The sequence below is a fragment of the Gymnoscopelus microlampas genome, assembly GCF_963454915.1.
Source record: "Gymnoscopelus microlampas genome assembly, chromosome: 23".
In the NCBI taxonomy this organism is placed as follows: domain Eukaryota; kingdom Metazoa; phylum Chordata; class Actinopteri; order Myctophiformes; family Myctophidae; genus Gymnoscopelus; species Gymnoscopelus microlampas.
The window spans coordinates 26503304-26524801 of NC_139960.1; the positions used below are offsets into that span (position 1 = coordinate 26503304).

The 21498-nt window shown below is 43.4% G+C and overlaps 1 protein-coding gene across 1 annotated transcript in view; it reads right to left on the reverse strand.

Moving 5' to 3' along the window:
• The window catches only part of ppfia2 (PTPRF interacting protein alpha 2), a gene marked incomplete at its 5' end in the record, with an annotated part of 177465 nt that overhangs the window by 31387 nt on the left and 124580 nt on the right, over positions 1–21498 (reverse strand). Inside the window, 12 exons of the mRNA XM_084050032.1 lie at positions 834–1048; positions 1421–1553; positions 2122–2213; positions 2762–2824; positions 2933–3064; positions 3849–3932; positions 4407–4496; positions 4696–4830; positions 9743–9889; positions 12052–12273; positions 15055–15162; positions 20900–20974. Coding sequence (XP_083906158.1) covers positions 834–1048; positions 1421–1553; positions 2122–2213; positions 2762–2824; positions 2933–3064; positions 3849–3932; positions 4407–4496; positions 4696–4830; positions 9743–9889; positions 12052–12273; positions 15055–15162; positions 20900–20974 — 1496 coding nt within the window. The remainder of the gene's footprint in view (positions 1–833; positions 1049–1420; positions 1554–2121; positions 2214–2761; positions 2825–2932; positions 3065–3848; positions 3933–4406; positions 4497–4695; positions 4831–9742; positions 9890–12051; positions 12274–15054; positions 15163–20899; positions 20975–21498) is intronic.

Below are 21498 nucleotides of genomic sequence, written 5' to 3' on the forward strand. Positions count from 1 at the left end.
CTCCACCAGGTCAGGTAGGTTATTGTGGGCCAGCTATGTTCGAAATGCTACAATCAGGATGGAATATGAAAAATCGGACAGATCCGTCTTGATCACATGACTATAGAGATGTGCACCGATTTGTGTGATGTTTGTCTGTAGGAGTAATATCAAAACATTTGCTTAGCAAAAATCGGCCTCCTGGTGGCGTTATAACAGGACAATGTTAAAAGGGTGGCATGTCTTCCTTGGCCTAGTGGGAATGTGCGTGCAAAGGCTGCGTTTATGATTTGAGGCATTCTGTTCAAAACAAGCTACTCTTGCAAACTTTATATGCCAATCTTAGTCAATCAGGTTGCAACTAGAAAAAGTGCTCCTCGGAGCACAGGTCTCCACCAGGTCAGGTAGGTTATTGTGGGCCAGCTATGTTCGAAATGCTACAATCAGGATGGAATATGAAAAATCGGACAGATCCGTGTTGATCACATGACTCACATGACATTTGCATGAATGTTTGGACAAAAGCTGTAGGTGTAATATAAAGAAATGTGAAAAAAGTTGGCCTCCTGGTGGCGCTATAAGAGGCTGATGTGAAAAATGTAGGGCAGGGTTTTTCCTTAGCCTCTAGGGAGTGTGCGTGCAAAGTTTCACGCTGATCAGTCCAGTAATAGGTAAAAACTGGCTGTTATAGCTCCACCGGTGCATTAGTGCTTAATGAGTCTTCCAATTTAGTAGACCTTGTATTGTGAATTTGTACTTCCATGTACTGATGTTCTCATGTCTTACTAAATAAAGTACATCAATCAATCAATCAATGTCTTAATGGGTTAAGAAGAAAACTCAGCATCTGTTACCGTATCTCCTTGTTGATGGCATCCAGCTGTTCCTGCAGCATCATGGCCAGCGTTTGTGCATCAGAGTGGCCGCCGGGCGAGAGCAGATCCATGGAACTGAACATCGTCTCGCGGTCGTCGTCGTCGATGTCCGACATCTCCGTGTCGCTCTCGAAAGGATGGCTGTGGACCCCCAGCTGCTGTGAACGCCACTCGTGCTCCCCGAGCGATTTAGCCTGGAGACAGAGACAGAGACGTAGGTTGCCACTTACCGTCAGGGTTGCCAGATCTGCTTATTATAATTTCCCCGCAACATTTTATTTAAAAATAGCCGATCTACAAGCTCACAACGCGTCGCATCGCGACGCGTTGTGAGCTTGTAGATCTGCTATTTTCAAATAGCTGATGTATATGTTAAAGTGCTCATGTGGCCCATAGTCGCTTCTTTTTGGGCTGGTTTTCCTAGACCTGGTTGCTTGTTTCTCTCACAGAATCTGGCAACACTGCTGACTGTGCACACCCAGGTAGAGGTGAGTGCACCTCATCTCCTCACCCCGGGACAGACGAGGGTGAGTGATGGAGGCGGGACGGAGACGAATGGGACTTGCCTTGGCCTCGTGCAGGCCGACGCGACCTCTCCTTGGCCGGCGGATGACCTTGGCTGACCTGTAGTGGTCCGACTGGGTCTCCGCCAAGGAGCCCAAGGAGAAACGGAGCTCTGTTGACGTGTCCAGGTGCGACCTGCTCACAGAGACACGGGGTGGTGGGGGGGGGGGGTTGTTGATAATAGACGAGTGAGTGATAGCCAAGGTGCTTTCTACGTGGTTAACTTGACAAAGTGGAAGCTTTGGTGTTCAAATAAGTTTTTGACATACTGAAGCCTAGCAATAAATCTCCTGTCTGTTTATTAAGCTCAAATCCTGCAGAGAGAAAACAGCATCTGGCCAAGCTGTGAAGCCGACAACAAAAGGATTTCAACGCTGTCGGGTGGAAACCTTGTATGTCCAAAACGTTTACTTTTCAGGACATGGAAAAAAGGCACCAATGTAGTTATTATTTAGTCATAAGGTCTTGTTAAAAATGTTCATTGTTTACATATTTATAGAACCCACAGATCTTTAGAACATTTCAGAAATAATTGTAAAGAAATGTAGGAAACAAGGATATTTACCCGTGACCCATAAAAATGCGTCTGAGCGACCCAAATTGTAAGTCTAAAATCAGTTTTAACCATAAAATAAATTGGTCCTCACAACATACGTGTAGTAAAACAAGTACAGACACGCGCGCGTGCATGTTGCCTGCCTACCGTGACAGGGTGGGTTCAGTGAGGGAGCCTGCCCTCATTCTGAACTGATCCAGCTCTGATCTGAGTTTCTCAATTTCCTCGGCCAGGTGAGTCTGGAGGAAATGAGAAAAATGCCCTCAGACCATCTCACACATGTAATTAACAACTTAAACCCTATATACTTAGTTGACCGGAGTCCCCCCAGGTGTCTATACGAGGCCCCCTAATGTTTTCCCTCTGCTCCAACCATCTTTGCCAAAGACAGCCGAGCTACAAGCTCACAACACAACGCGTTGCAACACATTGTGAGCTTGTAAATCGGCTATTTTAGGGACGCTAGGTTTATGTGGTTATCATCCCCAAAATGATTATCATTGTCATAATGATGATCAACATGGTGGCATAGCTGAAAGTCTTTAGGGCTAATAACATTCATATTGTTCTAACAGTTGGAGTATGTTCTAGTGTTTCCACATCTCACTTTCACTCCTTTGAGTGAATATTTTGATTATCCTCTGTAGGAGGTTTATAGAAAATGTAAAACCCACACCAACAACCACCCTCATTATTTCCCCATTAAAGACTACTTTATTAAGCCAACTTCATGTAAAATTTAGTTGGGGAAAAGGGAGGCAATCATTTCTTGATCTCGGCAACCTACTTTATCGTGGATCGAGTCCTCGTACTGTTTCCTGTAACTTTCCGAGTCCTGGATTAACATGTTCTGCAAAGACAGAAGGGAACTTGTGTTACGCTAAATCGATGACAATTTCCTGACTAAACAGAACTTGCTAATGATGGCTTTTCTATCGACAAGGCGGTCATGTTGAACCTTCTCTTCTAGAGCAGCCATTCTCTCCTTCAGGTGGAGCTGCAGGCGCTCATTGGACTCTGTGAGGAGCCGGTCCACGGTGTCCGACAGCCGCTTATTGTGCTCCTCGTTCATCTTTTCTCTCTGCCGCGCCTGGAGGAGAAACACAGAGGAGAAACTGACTCTGATGTCATCATCAGGGCACCATGCCATGCGTTTCACAAACTACAACACTGATGGAATTTGTGAAATGTTGTGCAGGTGGGGTTTCATTGACATTAATACATTCAATCCGGGAACGCAATCCTAACAGTTTTCTGAAAATAACGTATGTTGCTATATCAGTGGTTCTAAAACCTTTTTCATGTCAACCCCCAAAATTATATGTATTTGGCCACGGACCCCAATCTGAAAATATTTTGTTCCAGGGACCCCCGGAAGCAAAGATTTGAGTCAAAAAATGTTCCCTTTCAAAATATATATATTCATAGAGTTTCGAGATTTTTCAAAAATAGCAGATCTACAAGCACCGAGTGCCGTGCTATGATCTTGTATATATCTGCTATTTTTGACTAGCCAAAGTATAAAATAATGGTTACAGCTAAAATCTAAAGTGACATAGATGCGTTCCCAAATTGAATGGGTTAAATTGGTTGGTGTGTCATCGAGTGCTGGTGCAAGCTGTCAAGCTCCTTCAGTAGCCTCTGGTTTCTAAGCGCGTAGCCTACCTTAATAAGCTGTGCAGTTCGCTCTGTACCGCATCCAGTGTTAATTTTGTTGACTAAGACTACAAAACTAAGATTTTGATATTCAGTCGACTAAGACTAAACAATTTCAGATGACTAAAATAGGACTAAAACTAAATGGTGTGTCGTTAAAAAGACAAAGACTAAATCAGAATTTGCTGTCAAAATTAACACTGAGCGTAAAAACTCACCCTGAGAAGCTCCTGGTTCTTCTCCTCCAGCTGGCCTTCCAAGTGCCTCATGCGTTCCTCAATGCTACCGTGACGCTCCTCTGCCTACAAGTGAAACAAGAGCATGGACAAGAGGGAGAGAGGGACAGAGAGAGAAACAGAGAGAGAGAAGGGAGCGCACTGTGACCAGGTTTTAACAGCCAGCGGGCAAAACAAAAGCAAAAGCTGAGGCGACAGACACCCAAGCCAAAAAACAACACAAACAAAGCCTCTACTCCGAACTGAAAACACTGATAACACCTCTTTGGTTTAAGCATAAAGGAAGGAGAGCAGGTTGAAACAAAACACAACCAAAAACAGACGAGAAGAATGACTGAGTCTGAGAAAGAGTTGCGCTGCCATCTATGAGCTCCAGCCAGATGTGCCATGCAGCTGTCCCATGGTGGCGGAACAACCAGAGTATTAAACACCCGCCGCCCTCCCAATAAACAACACCCACAAACGCAGCTTGAGGTTTAACAAATGAATGAAAAGTCTGCCGTCTAAGTGAGCGATAGCTGCGAAGTCCTGCGGGGCTACCTTCCTAAGAATGGAGTTCATGTCTTGGAGTTTAGCTTCCATAACAAAGTGATAATCATCGGGAGAGGAGGAAGCAGAGCTGGAGTCGGACTACGTGAGCCGAGGAAGAGGAAGAGGGACACATTGGAAAGTCATGATGAGAAGGTGATGTACAGTAAATCTCTCACACAGGTTTTTTGGTTTCTTTCTTTACATTTGGGCAGATAAGAACATCTGGTGGAATATGCCACCTTCCTGTGTGTGTGTGTGTGTGTGTGTGTGTGTGTGTGTGTGTGTGTGTGTGTCTTACCTTGGTAAGGGCTGCTATTCTCTGGGCCAGCTCAGCCTCTACCTCGGGCAGAGTCTCTGCCTTCCTCATGGTCTGCTGGAGCTTCTGCTCAGCTAGCTCCAACCGCTCTTGTAGCTGCCTGTTCTTTTCTTCCATCTGTGTGCGCGCGCGCGCACACACACACACACACACACACACACACACACACACACACACGCACGCGCGTTAGGCGTTTAGCAAACACTCTTATCCAGAGCGACCCGACCTACAAGTGCGAGATCACAGTAAATGGCAAGAGAATGAGAAAGCAAAGATAATAGTGATTCAAAGAAACTAGGATAAACATCAAACCTAGCATCTGTCAAAAACATTTAAATAACATTTGTGGGCAAGAAACTAATCAAAATAACAAAATATATGTGAACAAGTAACCAACAAGTAACCAGCATTCTGCATCTATCAAAATGGTCGACGACACACTCCTATCTAGTTTATTCCCAAATCTAATTTTCCGACATCTCCTGCTCAAACTGAATATTATTGATGTACAGTTTTTCAGTCAGAGACACTTGAGAGGATTGACAGTATAGGACCATTTATTACAACAAATGGTTTCCCGGATCTGGGCTGAGGATGCTCCCCATTGAATACGAGCAGCAGGGTGAATTCGCAATATGAACTATAGCTCAAAACGAGACATTCTGAAAGAGCCTGTAGGCATGTACAAATAATAGAGGTTGGGGAGGGAACAAGCGCTGAGCTCTGTGGCCATGTTGTGTTGATGACACAGGCTGTCACAAAGGCATCATCTCCGTGTGCATGTGACTGTGATTGCAGTCCATTGCAGTGTCACTTATTTATACATGTCTGATATCTGCTGCTCAGTGATGTCTCACCTGCAGAAAAGATTGTGATTCTATACAGTATATGCTGCTTGCTATTTTAACCACGCACAAGCGACTGCGATTCTATGTCTACATCTGCTGCAATTTTTCATCTGCCGCAAATGTTCCTCCATCTGCACAAGAGGCATTTCTCATTTTATTACTATGTTAACCGTAACATATATTTGACATGTCTCGTACTATATTATTGAGAGAAATGACTGCAAAGCGGAAGGCCCGCAACACTCATAAAAGTCTATGGTGCACAGCTCAATAATGTCATGGAAGTGAAGGAAATAGCCAGCACACAAAGAATGTCCTTTTCACATGGATTTATTTACCTATCACGGACAGAAACACCTGTCCGTGGCTATTTCCTTCACTTTCGTAATATATTATTGAAATGTGATTGGTGAATAAGAGGTGGTATGATCAGTTGATGAGTTGTCTAGTCTAACAGGTCTCTGATACATGCATGACATCATTGCTACAGTATGCATGTGCATAACATGATGCTTCAATAAGTGGCTTCAGTTAATGTTACATTTTAGAAGTAGACCCTAGAGACCCTTATCCGTTTTTAAAACATTGAGCAAGGGATACATTATGTGTTTTGTAAGTGGCAAACGAGAGGCATACAGATGCTGCTCTCTTGCCATCACACACTGTGACTGAAATCCAACTGCCAGTGAGAGACTATTATTTCCCTGTTGTGCACAAAAAGGGTTTCACTGTCCCCCTCAACTGATCGGCTTTAAGCCGCTCCATTTTTGCTGACTGTTTGGCAGCCACCCCCGTCTGTGGCAGACACTCTGCTCCTCAAAGCCCTGGCCCTGGCAGTTCAGCACGCCATAATTAGACTGGCGCGAGTCATGTGCATGAGTGATAACACAAAATCCCCAGGATTCATTTCACAGAGTTAAACGCGTGTGCATGTGCAGTACAGAGTTAATTTAACCACATTATCTCTGGCATCACTATTTTGGGCATGCCATTTTGAAGAAGTAAAGAAATCTAAAATAGCAGATCTTTCAAGCTCACAAGGCATCATGATAAGACATGTTGCTTGTAGATCGTCTATTTTTGCTATTTGCCGTGTAGGGCTTATGACCTATTCTTCTGCCTATTGTTGCTGGGCATCACCCTGGGAAAGCAACATTGTGTGTGTGTGTGTGTGTGTGTGTGTGTGTGTGTGTGCGCACGCACACGTTCACATTATCCCCCCTAGTTGCCCCTCCATCCGCCCTCTCTCTCCATCCCTTCAGCCCCACAGCAACCCATCTTCAAACAGCAGTAGGCAGACCTTGGGGCGTGGCTGCTGGCACGACAACAAGTAAAACTCATTAACACACGCAGCGATGAGTGTGGACATTATGTGCATGTATGTATGTATATGTACGTATGGTAGCACAGCCCGGCCAATAGGATTCTATAAGGTAATTTCTCTATTCTCTGGGGAGGTCGCTGGATGCGATGCCATTTATTTTATGGAGCGAGAGTTGTAGTCAAACGATGTTGTGACCAGCGGCTGGGGTGTCCTAGAACAGGGGGGACTGATGTCAAACCCAAGGGCGAAAAAGGAGTTGCATTGGAAATAAAAAAGCTGCTCTAGATAATTTAGCTGGGGAATTGCTTAGCGCTACATTTCTCTCGCACTGGGTGCCTCCTGCACTGCAAAACACACTGCTTCAGTGACACCCAACCAAGGTGCAGTATGCCATGGTTGTGATTATGCATACAGACCATTGCAGATTGTCTGTACATGTTTGGGCATCTGTGTGCGTGCATGTGTGTGTGTGTGTGTGTGTGTGTGTGTGTGTGTGTGTGTGTGTGTGTGTGTGTGTGTGTGTGTGTGTGTGTGTGTGTGTGTGTGTGTGTGTGTGTGTGTGTGTGTGTGTGTGTGTGCGCGCGCGCGAATGCTTGCTTATGTGATTATTACATTCTATCTATCTCCATCCATCTGGACCTCAGCTGGTGGTTGTAGCTGATATTACCTAACTGTCTTCCAACCTTTTCTGGGCAAGAAAATCATCAAGGGGATTAAATCCTGACAAGAACATAAGGACTTAAACCTTGCAGTAGCATCATTTGACACAGATTTAGATGAATGATAGGAGTGCCTTGCACCTGGGCTTGTGTGTGTGTTTTAAACTCCCCATAAATAAATAAATAAATAAATAAGTAAATAAATGTAAATTCTAATTTGTTTTCATTTAATATAAGGTCAAGCTGTGCTCTCATAATTAAATTCTCTATGCTCTGCAGAATAATATCACACAGCCAGCGAGCTTCATGGTCATACTGTACTGTTGCAAACATGTCTGGTCCTTTAGAAATAAATTAACTCTTTCATATTAAAGCAAGAATGGCACAGGAGGAGAGACTTTCTTGAAAAACATCCAATGTATATGTCCCTGGACGCTGAGACGGCATTTCACAAAATTGAATTGAACTATTTGTTTGCTGTACTTTGCAAGTTTGGCTTTGGTCTGTCAATCATTTTGAGGGTTAGACTTCTGTATTCATCCTCCAAAGCAGCTGTAGTTTAAGGTAATTGTCTTGGAGTGATGTAGAGAACAGAAACAGATGACGCGCTGTGGCAACCTCTAACGGGAATTAGCCAAAAGAGTGTTACGAGTGCTAATAGTGATAACTATTGTTAGTGTCAAGAGTGTTGACACTGTGTTAAGTATTGCTAGTGTTAATAGTGTTGATTGTGTTAAATATGAGTAGTGTTCATAGTGTTAGCGTTAAGAGTTGTTTTCTAGGGGAAAACAGGTGGTTGCTAAGTAAGTAAGTAAGTAAGCTAGGTAAGCCACAACAATGCTCTGGTCTACTCTAGGGTAAAACAGGTGGTTGCTAGGGTAAAATAGTGGTTGATAGGGTCTGATATGCGGTTGCTAGGGTAAGTATAACAAAAAGTAAAAAATATATTCAACTAGAAAAAGTGCTCCTCGGAGCACAGGTCTATGCCAGGTTAGGTATTGTGGGGTAGCAATGTTCGGAATTCAGTCATGACTATAGACAATGTGTGCGATTTGCGTGATGTTTGGACATAATCTGTAGTAGTAGGAGTAATACACAATTTTTGTAGGCTGATGTGAAAAATGCAGGGCAGATGTTTTTCCTTGGCCTCTAGGGAGTGTGCGTGCAAAGTTTCACGTCGATCAGTCCAGTTATAGGTAAAAACTCGAATCAGCCTGTTATAGTTCCACCATTAGGCAACAACAATAAATATAACACATTATAAAGCATTCTATAATGACTTATAAGGTCATGTATAAATGCAATGTAATCTGCTTATAATACTGTATATTTACAGGTATAAGCAATCAAGTTATTTTGGGGGCTTTTCTGCCTTTATTGACAGGTCTCAGTGGAGGGAGACAGGAAACAAGGAGTGTGTCTGGAAGTTACATGCACCAAACTTCTGGGTCCTCCCGGAAGTCAAACTGGAAGATTGCTGTCAGGCATCTCAGAGCCTTTTTGTTACAAGCCCTAGCCACTCAATATTTACCCTACAATGTGAATATATGTGGTCCAATGTGTGTGGTATTGAAATGAATATCAGCAAGGAAAGCATTCACAACCCTAATACCTGGAAGGAGAATACTTGTGGAACGGAAATCACAGAGACTGCCTACAACATCTTCATGGCTTCAGGATATAATAATGTTTTTTAGAACTACTTTTAACCCATTAAAAGCATCTGTGTTATTTTAGATTTTATCTTTGGCTATTCCAAAATAGCAGATATATAAGCTCACAGTGCGTCACTTCGAGCCGCGCTGCAAGCTTGTAAATCAGCTTGTAATTCTTGAAAGTGTTTGAAAAATGTTGAATAATTTTTAATTACAAAAAAGTTTGAGAACTACTGATTTAGAAAGCAGCTGTAGAATTGGCCTCAGGTTTTAATGGGTTAAAATCAAATGCTTTCTCAAAGGAACAGCTAAACCCCCTCCCCCCCTCCCTCCAGGCGCTCATCCGAGCCATGTTAACAGCAATCTGCTGGGTGACACAGTAAATTAATTTCTCCTCCACAGGCGACCCGAAGACACTCCCTTCCCATTTCCATTAACAACTTAAATCAACCAATAAAAAACGTTTTGAGCAGATGGGGGGACATGTTCCGCAAACGACAAAAGAAAACTCCATGTACAGTAAGTGCTTTACGTCAAACAGACCTGTCTGAGGAACGCCTCCTTGTTGGCGAGCTCGTTCTCTAGCTTGTCACTGATGTCGTGCAGGGAGGTGGACTCCCGCTGTGCGCTGAGATAGCGCTTCTCCAGTGTGACGATGCGCTCTTCCATGTCCTCTTTCTGACACATGGCCTGGACGGACGGACGGACGGACGGACGGGGACACACACACACACACACACACACACACACACACACACAGACACACACACGCGCACGCAAACACAATTACAGTGGTGGAAAAAGTACTCAGATATTTTACTTAAGTAAAAGTAGAAATACCACAATATAAAAATACTCTGTTACAAGTAAAAGGCCTGTGTTCAAAATGTTACTTGAGTAAAAGTACCAAAGTATTGGCCACAGAATATACTTAAAGTACCAAAAGTAAAAGTACTAACATTTTTGAAAATAGCCGATCTACAAGCTCACAACACGTCACGTTGTGAGCTTGTAGATCTGCTATTTTCAAATAGCCTAGGTTTAAAATAGGGCTAAAGTGGTTAATGTATGTTTTTGTAATATAATAATGTATCTGCAAAGTAACTAGTAACTAAAGTTTTCACATAATGTAGTGGAGTAAAAGTACAATATTTGCCTCTGAGATGTAGTGGAGTAGAAGTAAAAGTATTGAAAATTGGAAATACTCCAGTAAAGTAAAAAATACCTCAAATTGTACTTGAGTAAATGTACTTAGCTACTTTACATCACTGCACAATTATGTAAGTGTATGTTGACCACATGCAAACATACCTGCAATACAATCTAGACAAGAAAAAAGCAAACAGCGATATAAGCTTCCCCTCTCTAATGTGACTGTATCTCAAGAACACCGAGTTCATTTCCTCTGTGGCGAGAGAATGCACACACTCATGCACACATACACATCTACGTGCACGCACGCATGCAGGCACGCACGCGCACGCACGTACATGTACTGTGTATGCATGTGCACAGAGCGAGAAGACACACACACAAACACACACAGGAAACCCATTGCATTGATAAGCCCACTCTCAGATGTGGGAGCGCGTGGTAATAACACTGGCTCTATCTGATAAGACCACCCCGGCCCTCACACTTTCGGGACCATGATCACTGGCTCTGCCTGCGCGGTTAGCGGTACAATCAATAGCAATCTCTGCCGTCCGTGGGTCACGTGGGGGACCAGCCGTATATCGTCACTGTCGGGGCAGAAATCTTGTATGTCCATATTTTAGCTTTTCGTGTGTTTTCATAAAATAGCTATTTTAGCTATTTTAGAAATATTTCACCTATAATGATGCCAGGTTGAAAGGATATTTTTTCCATTTTCTTCCGGTTTTGGACATACTAGGTTTCCTTATATGACAGCCCGTATTCATTATGCAGTCCACTGCATTGACATTCACTTCACAGTGACATTTCCAACACACAGAATGGGGTTCTATGATTGCATTCTTAATTGTCTATTTGTGGCATAAACCTCATTTCTTTTGGATATGTGGCTGTTTGAAGTAGCCTGCGTTCTATATGGTCACACCCACATTTGATTGTGCAGCTTTGAAACAGCTTGTTAAAAAGCCATCAGCCTGGTTTGACATTAAGTGTTTGTCAGTGTAGTGGTTACAACCCAGCAGAGAACCTTGTGTTCCCGTGTGCGCAAGTGTGTGTGTGTGTGTGTGTGTGTGTGTGTGTGTTTGAGAGAGACCATGTGAGAGAGCATATGCTAATGCAAGGCTTGTGTCTCTCTGTGTGTGTGTGTGTGTGTGTGTGTGTGTGTGTGTGTGTGTGTGTGTGTGTGTGTGTGTGTGTGTGTGTATGTGTTTCATGTGTGCACGTGTGCATGAGTGCCTAAATGCATGCATGCCTTTGTGTGTGCACATGTTGGTGCGCGTCCATGTTTCCTGTGTGCATGCATATATGACTATATATACAATTGGCAAACTGGATGTGTGCGTGTGTGCGTGTTTGTCTGTTTGTCTGTTAGGTTTCGTGTTTGTTTCATGTTTGTCACTTGCATGTTAGGTTTCGCTTTCGGTTTGCATGCTACAGTTAGGTTTCGCTTTCGTTTTGCGCGTTGCCAAATCATGTGTGAGAAACAAGCACCGGTGTTGCAAGGAACGTCTATACGCTCTTCTGTCTCTGTCTCCGATGTGCGGGCCAGGCTACTAGACGGGAGGGCCGCGTAGCGGCCCGACCCTCTAGTATATACATATACATATACATATACATATACATATACATATACATATACACATGCACGCATACTATATAGATACGGTACATCTATGTGTGTGTGCACGGTGCTTCACCTCTCTGATGTCTCTCTGATACTTGTTGCTCATCTCCTCTGACTTGGTGAGGTCCTTGCGGGCCGTTTCCAGCTCCAGCTCCACTTCAGAGACCCGTGACGACAGCGAGGACATGCGCTCCTTCATCTGGGCCAGCTCGTAGTTCTGCTTCTCCAGCAGGTCCTGGAGCTCCACCACCTGGCTGGCCTCGTGGGCCGACTCCAGAGAGCCGTTGGACAGCCGCTGGGGAGACGAGAGGGGAAGACGTTAAATCAGTGATTCAATGACCCCCGGTTTGAAATGCATTAGCCCAAGGACCCCCATTTGACAACCTGTTTTTACTTCTGTTTTACTCCAATCTACACTGTAAAATGGTTAATTTAACTCTGAGAGTGTATAAATGGAACCAAATGGAGGTTCCGGTTGTACACTCTCAGAGTTATAGACCTATAGACCCGGAGAACCAGTGTTGAGAACCAGTGGGTTAAATGGAAGCTGTTGGTAAGCTCATTTCTACTATTGTGTCGCTATAGATACTGGTCACTTTCGCAGATCAGATCATCTATTTTCGGCGATGAGATTTGGTGTAGAGGGAAAAGGGATGGGGCCATGTACAGACCCCTGGGGGACCCCGATCAGCGAAGTATATATGGAGCTTAAATGGTAAATATATATTATATCATAAAATAAAAATCTATTCCTGGATGAATAGAAGTGAAATATGTTTCAGTGACAAAAGCTGCGGTTTGAGAATGAGATGTATGGGTGAGGGGACAGATGATACTCTATGAATCATTGGCCCGATTGAAAGCGATGAACAAGGAGAATAAAACAAGCTCCCGATTTGCTGTCAAGATTGTCCTAGAGAGTATTGAAGCAGGCTTTGAGAGATCACTGCTGTCCTCACTATGTCTTCTTTGGAGAGTCACTTTAGCAGTCTAATACATTCTAATTCAGGAGCTTGGCTTGGCTCTTCCTCACCTACTTTAAATCTGGACGCTGACTAAATCTGGATGGTGATTAAAATAAATCACTGTCGACTGCAGTTGAAAGGATGCTTTGATGCCTGCAATATGACTAGAATTCACTGGCTCCTAACTGTATTCTGAACCCAGAATCTGTGTTTGAGGTAGATTAATGATGTGTGTCAGAGAAAAACTGTGTGTGTGTGTGTGTGTGTGTGTGTGTGTGTGTGTGTGTGTGTGTGTGTGTGTGTGTGTGTGTGTGTGTGTGTGTGTGTGTGTGTGTTAGAGAGAGAGAGATCCAAAGTCTAACTGGAAGAGAAGGTTTGAGAAAAGAACAAGGCATCAAATGATAATGTTATTATCGTGAGCAAATAATTCCTTGAAAATAGCCGCTCCAAAATACTGTAGCGTGTGGAGAGCATAATATTATCAATTCCTCATGTTGAGCGATGACAAGGAAGGCAGGTTTTTCCACCTACCTATGACAAAGAAAAACACAATGTGGATTTCTTTTGTCTCTCCGGTTGCCCATTCCCAGCTATCCATCTGTGAGGACAAACCTAACTGGGCATCTCTACGCATGTGATCAATGATGACTGTGCAGAGCAGGAAACAGGCCCGGGACATCACACCGCTAATTTCAATAACAGCACTCTCATGATGGACCAACTTTAAGGATTGACACCCCATCCTTAATGTTAAATGCCTTGATTCTGATTTATACATGTTCAGTATCATAAATATTCTAAATGCGTATTGTGGGACAGAGAGTGAACAGAGCAACAGGCTGCATATGTCTGCCTGCGTTAGCTGATGTGTCAGGTAGACAAGGCTATAAGAAGGTGACTTCTTATTCCCTAGGTTAATGTGCACTCTGTAAGCCTCCTCCTCACTCATCATCCCCTTTCCCTACCCTCTCGCATCTCTCTCTCTCTCTCTCCACTCTCTCCACTGTCAACACAAAACTGATAACCAGTGAGTGTTTATGTCGGCGCATGTTTGTGTGTCTCAGAGTGTGTAAACAGCCCACCTTTAAGGGGCTGTTTTTTGGAAAGGTTGTCAGTTCGATCCTTGGCTTGCCCAGTCTACGTGTCGGAGCATCCCTTAGCAAGACACTATAATGCTCATTATAACTTGCCACCCTTTCTATAATTCTATCTAGTCGCTCTGTGTCTCCGAGGTGGGCTGTGGACAGTTCAGATTTGGTCTTTTCAGACAATATTTGAAACTCTTATTGATGCAAGAACAATGGCTTCTAAATTATTACAGCGTGATAACTTAGTTCCTAACTTAGAATCCCCATCAACGATGTCATTAGTAGGCAGGCTTCTGAAAAGTCAGACAGAAAAGGTGCCATTTTATAATGATCATAGTGAGGATCAATTATATGAAGAGAAGGTAACAGTTCCCCCTGTGCACTCATCTGTGCCATCTGAGCAGCCTTCTGGTGGGCGAAGCTGTAAAAATAATTCCCCCTCCCCCCGTAGACCAGTAAATACTAATTTTCCTTTCACTTTCTCTATATGTGTATATCTATATCCTTTCCCTGTAGAGTGCAGACTGCATGCAAATGGAGGATCGCCACGCTTCCTGTGTTGGAATTTGATTTTCAAGGTAGTTCACAAGATTCACCGGAATCTTGTGAACGTTAAGGTACAGCAACACATCTCAGTATGAATTAATAATCAAGGCGCAATTTCGTATTCAGCCATGCAGATGCGTGAGGAGTGCTCATGCATAATGGCATTGGCCGAGGTCACAGCAAGTGCATTCACCTGACTGTGGGTGTCCTTCAGAATGCCTACACAAAGGACGTCATGGTGCCAGTCTGGTAATAGGATATAATAACTAATATCGCAAATTAAACACCCCTGTGTGCTGAGAGCACACACTTGCATTTGAAATAAAAATATATTGATGTGTGCGATATTAGCATGTGCACAAATGCACCAAAACAGATTCAGAGCTTGGGATATAATTTGCACAATGACCTCCATTTGTACCCCAGTGAAAGCTAATCTAGAATGTGTTAGCGAGGCGGAGATAGAGGTATGCCCACCTTGCCATGGACCTTCTGCTGAGCCTCGCTGGCGTCCAACAGGTCCTCTCCTTCCCCTGACGCCACTTTCCTCTGAATGTGGGCATTCTGCTCCCGTAAGGCCACAATCTGTATGGAGGGAGACGGCACCAAAACAAAACTATAAAAACAACATACCATTAAAAACACACTTTGGGCTTTGAGATGTTTACGAGTGTTTAAACTTTATAGGTTCCCCTAAAAAAAACAATCAGACGACTGCTCGAGTCCTTACTAATACCAAGAAAGTGGATCACATCACTCAAGTTTTTACATATTTAAATTGGGTTCCTGTCTGCAACAAATTGATTGATAAAAAATGAAATGTTGGATTATAAAGCACTGAATGCTTTAGGGCCAAAATTCTTACCTGTCCAGTATTTATGCACCACATGACACAAGCTCTCGGAAAAATGCAGGTCTGCTACAACCCAGTAAATGGCTGCAGCAAACAAAAGGGTCTTTAGCTTTGATTTACTGTATAAGAACTGAGGTTTCTTAATCATTTATTCTGCACTCAGTGTGCTGCAATTGTATTCTCGTTTTTCTATTTTATACCTTGAACCTTGAACATTTAATGTCTTTATGCTTAATGTTTTAAGTAAAGCACTTTGAATAGCCTTGCCTTACAATGTGTGTACTACAAGACACCTTGTTTATTGAAGCAATGCCTTGATTATATTTCTCTGTATACAAAAAACACAACAAAATGCTTAATAACAAAATGTAAATGTCAAACAAACAGCAGTCATCTCACATTTCTGTCTTGACTAGTGTGAGACCAAAAGGGCCCAGTTTAAATGCTCTATGTTTCTTAAAAGGATCCCTGGCTAATACGCCGTATATGCCTTAATACGTTACAATGTACAAATTCAACCAAATGGACCATTTGCTTCCATTTGTAAACTCTCAGAGTTAAATTAACACTGAGGATTTTACAGTGTAGAGTGGGGTCCCAGAGATAAAAAATATAAATTGTATCAAATGCATATCAAACTGGGGATCCCCAAAGGAGACACACACACACACACACACACACACACACACACACACACACACACACACACACACACACACACACACACACACACACACACACACACACACACACACACACACACACACACAGTCTCTCTCGAAAGAAAAATAAACAGGAGCTCAGTATACAGTGCCATTCTTTTAAACAATTAATGTTAACAAAATCTCACAGGCAGAATTTATCACTGAACAAAGACTTCCTTTGAGCTTTGCACTGTTCTCCTCACATTAAAATCAGGGACTTACAACTGTGGAAGGAGGCTCTAAATGTTTCAACATGACATTAGTATCACTTGTATAGTATTGCTTTGGTGAAGAACTCTTATCCAGTGGAGCTTCCTCTTATGCAATCCCAATAAACCACAGTAGAGTACCTCCCTTCAACAGCCTGCGTAAGAATTTCTGCAACATGGCGTTAAACGGCGATAAGACTCACAATAGCATATGTGCACTGAGACAATAACTATAATTATCGTGTTCGGTGGACCTCGTTTCTCGCTTTATCACCTGCAGCATCTGTCGTTCCGTCATAATCCTGTTGCCAGTGGTGACCGGCAACAACAATAATTAGGGTCTTCCTTGACAGTGGTGTGTGATTATCTCTTTCTGATTGTCGGTGAACAGGCAGGTAGAGACAGCTGTAATCGCCCAAATTACTGGCCAACCTATTCCTGGGCAGAGCGTGTAACTCCGGGTACATCCTATTATAGACTTCATAAACAATTTTACACCATCCCATTAAAACAATGACAGCCACGGCCCAGAGAATTGATGGTTCCTCATTTCATCATCTACTGCTTTCCAAACTAGACTTAATGCAGCATGAAACTTGGGAGTGGAGACCAGGTAATTTGTAGCCGACTACCATTAAAAATAACATGGCTGTCATTATTTTGTCAAACTTTCTTTTTTCACAGAAGTGCTTGAAGTGTTGTGCTGAGATCACAACAGATGTGCAGTACACAACTGAGATATCATGCTATCTATGCTATAAATATTCCAATACAAATGCAATTAGCAAATCAACCATCATTCAATGGCACATCTCTTAAGTGAGTTACATTTCAATACATCTTTACGATCTCAGTGTTGACATTCTAACTCTTACATCAATAAAATGCCATTATACTGTATAACTTGAGACAGGTCACTACCTCAGTGTTTTCTCTTAGTGTCCTCATTTAGTTCATTATGTAATATTGTCACTCGTAACATGATGGACACCTGCACATGCGCAGTATGCCTGTGTTGGTGATCAGAGGCTTTGGAAATGCTTTCATCTATGAATCACCTAGGATTCACAACCATCCACACAATTCTTTCCCCCTCTACTGGAGACATACTGGGGGGGCCATAACCGAATGGGTAAAGAGGCCGTCTGGGAATCAGAAGGTGGCCAACACGTGAATTGGCTTTGTATAGTGCCATGAGGCCGATTTGAAAAATGTAGGGTTGCAGTTATTCCTTGGCCTTGTGGGAATGAGCGTGCAAGGTTTCACAGCAATCGGATGCTGCGTTCATGATTTGTGGGATTTTGTGCAAAATGGGCCACTCTTTGTAACACTTTGTAAGCCAATCGGAATTGAATATGAAAAATCTTAAAGATACATCTTGATCACATATCAACAGAGATAATGTGTACCGCAAAGTCTGTAAGAGTAGTAGCTAAACATGTGTTTAGCAAAAATCTTCCTCATTGTGGCACTGTAACTTATTTGAAAGATTTCGGGCAAACAAACAGACAGACAGAAACCGTATCTAAAACATAATTCCTTGCCCTCGGCCGTTCAGGCCTGACGGGGATAATCAAGACTCCACTGCAAGATACATTTGTTATCTACAGAACTTAACCACACAACTCACTACCTCAGGGTAGTGAGTTGGTAGGGTGTTGTTGTGTGTGTAGACGGTTATTGGAATGCCATCAGAGTCCAGAACCATTCTATTGTGGTGCTCGGAAATCTATTAGTGCCTATGCGTACAGTACACCCCAGGGAGGAAATTCTCTCCAGCCAGACATTTGGTGCGAATGAAACAATGAAGGAAGAGCTTCAAGTCACAGCGCTCTGCTTGATTCCGCTGCAATGACGTGTTCAATGACATTTTAGTCAATAGAAATGACAGCTGTCCGGTGATTTCATCTTGCGCTAAATGCTGTAGCTCAGACCTTGCCTCGAATCCATAACCTGCCACCACTGTGATCAAGGGAGACGGTCACTGAGTTGTTTCTTTAAAGTTGAGGCCTGAGGCCATGTGAGGATATTACCTCTGATTAATTATGATAGGTGGTGAGTTCCACTTCTCGTTAAGATTGGACGTTCGCTCTGAAGATACTAACAGGTTCACTTGCCATTGCATAATAATTACCACTGATTTTTAATGAGGGCACACAATTACAGTATGCCGCCTCATGTTGCTGCAGTATTGAACAGAGGCTGCCTGTAATTTCCCCGGCTCAGAGATCAAACGCCTGCACAACCCCCTGACATAAAGGCTGCAGCAGATGATTGATGGCAGTGTCAGGGATGTGTCTCGGGGCTCTCAAATTAGAAAAATGAGAAGTTTCCCAGAAACAAAATGAACACGACTCCCTTTCCCTTTTCATGTTGTTGACACCCCCCCCCCCCCCAACTTCCTTATCAAAGGCCACTATCTGAGGCACAAGGACAGGGAGGAGGAGAGGATAGTAGCAAATCTAAAGAGCAAAAGGTGTATTTTGTTATTGACTGAACAGCAACATAATTTCTTCATCTCTCTGACATGTTTGACGTGTCTGTGCGAGGACGGCGAGGCTTGGTCTGAAGGACAGGGAGGAGAGCTGGGACGGACATGCAGACAGACTGGAGGAGGGATCGGGGTGCTGGTTCCTCACGTGTATAAAAGATTGATCTTGTCAAGGTGAAAAGCCCGGTGCATGACATTCTCTGGTGCAATGCGCTTGAATTAAGATCAATCGTGCATTTTGGAGCCAACACACGTGCATGTACTGTACAAAGTACTTTACACTCTGTGGTACACACGCACATTTCTAACACTCAAAAAAACGACTGTGTAATAAGAAGAATGTCTTCATTTCACTACATACGGTGTCTGCAATACCTTGGGATTCGTTTAACAGGGCTGTGAGTTGTAACAATACGATTGCAGCCGACAAGATAACAGTATGTTTTTCAGAACCTCCATGTTTCCTGACAAGGTCTTTTATCTTATTCAGCCTACACTGGTCCCATGGTGGACCTAAAGGGCCTTCACAGAACAGCTGGATTCCATACTTCCAACTTCAATCTCCCCTTGGACACATTCCACTTGGATCCATTTAGGCCTCTGTTAAAGGCACGGTCCATGACTACAAATTCTAACGAGAGCTTCGAGAGCAGGATAGCAATCAGTGGGCAGCCACTTAACCACCTGTGACTGTATGAGGTCAAAGGACATGTATGTCATCAGGCATGGTGGCGGTCTCTACAAAACCCAGAGGGAACAAAAAGGGGTGGGGTGGGTGGGTTGCTCGGACCAGACCTCCATCCCAAATCAATTAGCGGCCTACTTGCTTGTCAGGCGGCCAGAGGCCCCTCCTGGCCATCTCCCCGGAGCCTCTTGAGTGTGGACGTTTCTATTCAGCAGGCCTGGTTTAACCAGCTTCTTCCCCTGCATCAAGGTCCCATCACTCATCTGTCTGATGCACTGACAAGGCACCAAGACCGCATATTGAGGGAAAGGCCCGGTAAGTGCTGTGTTTAACCTTGTGATCTGACAGAATTCCTCACAGGACGCCATTTATTAAAACATATCCGTCATGGACTACATACACGTCAGTGAGAAGTTCATTTTGGAAAGGCTGTGAAAAACTGCGAACAAAAAATGACAACCAGGCTCTCAGATTATATATTAATGTCTCTCCCCCTCCCTCTCTCTCATCTCAATCTTCTTCCGTTTCCCATTGACCCTTTACTACTCCATCTTCTGTCTTGTCTTCTGTTCTGTAGCATTTCCGGCTCTCTCCCCTCCATCATCACATTTTCTGTCCACCAACCTCACCACACCACACCATCCTCTCTCTCTGCCACAGGTCCTTGCTCAAATTCCTCCACCTCCCGCACCCTCTTCCATTCCACTTGTGTTGTTTTTCTCCCCAGGACTGAGTGTCAGGTAGGCAGGTGTGGCAGGCAGTGAAGTGCCAGCCCGAGGGGTTCTTTCAGGAACAGGAACATCTGCACTGACGTAACCGCTGGCATGAGACGAGAGGTTGAGGACAGGAGGAAACTGCAGTATAGCCCACACCCACCCATCTGCCAAGACATGCCCCTCATCTGTCAGCACCACCGGTCAGCCATTCACATGTACAGTAACATTCTATATTCCTAATGAAGGCATGCTTTTCTTCCTCCAGCTCTCAGATTGACTGATCAATTAACCAATCAATTTCCAATCTTTATTAATTATCCATCCAAAGCATTCATCACGATATCCATCCATTCAGCCAACCACCCACCTGTACACAAACTACAACAGAGAAGGCCCGAATAAAGAAAATAAGACAGGTATTTAATGTAACTGACCCCTAAATTGACTGTTTTGGTTTAAATTGTCTAAATGTGATAATTGTACATGAGACATATATTCATCATAGTGATATTCAAACATTTTTAGAATAGTCTATATAGTATACTATACTATACAGTATTTGGCCGGGGTCCCCTTGGAACCCCATCAAGGACCAGTCCCTAGGGAGTGGGGACCCCATTTCAAAAAACACTGGAATAAACTGTGTTAACGTAGAAACTCCTACCTCCTGATTGGCTGCTGTAAGCTCCTCCTCCAAGACCGACACCCTCTCCAGCGACACTCGTAGTCTCTCTCTGACCTGAAACCAAAGCAACCAATAATTCACATGTTCTCTGCAATGGACCTGTGGTCTCCATCTACCCATCCTGATTGCATTATGCATTCAGTACAATTATATAGTCATTCTATGGCAGTCCTCAAACTTTTTCATGTCAAGGACCCCCAAATGTACATCTATTTGCCCCCTTCAGAAAATATTTTGTGCCAGGGACCCCACACAAGATTTCTGTAGTTAACATCTTTAAAAAATATATAAAAAAAACATTTCACACATTTTGTCAAGATTTTTTTTAAATAGTCAATCTATAAGCTCACAATGCAACGCAATGTTGTGAGCTTGTAGATCAGCTATTTTCAAAAAGCCAATTTAATGTACTGTAGTGTACAGTACACAGTTTTGCCCCTCAAGGACCCCTGGGGGTCCCATGACCCCACTTTGAGAACCACTGTTTTACAGGAATTGTAAAACGCTTGTTTTCCCTCTTCAGCTCTCATTACCCTTCCACACTTCTGAGGTTAACCCATTCAATCCAGGAACGCATC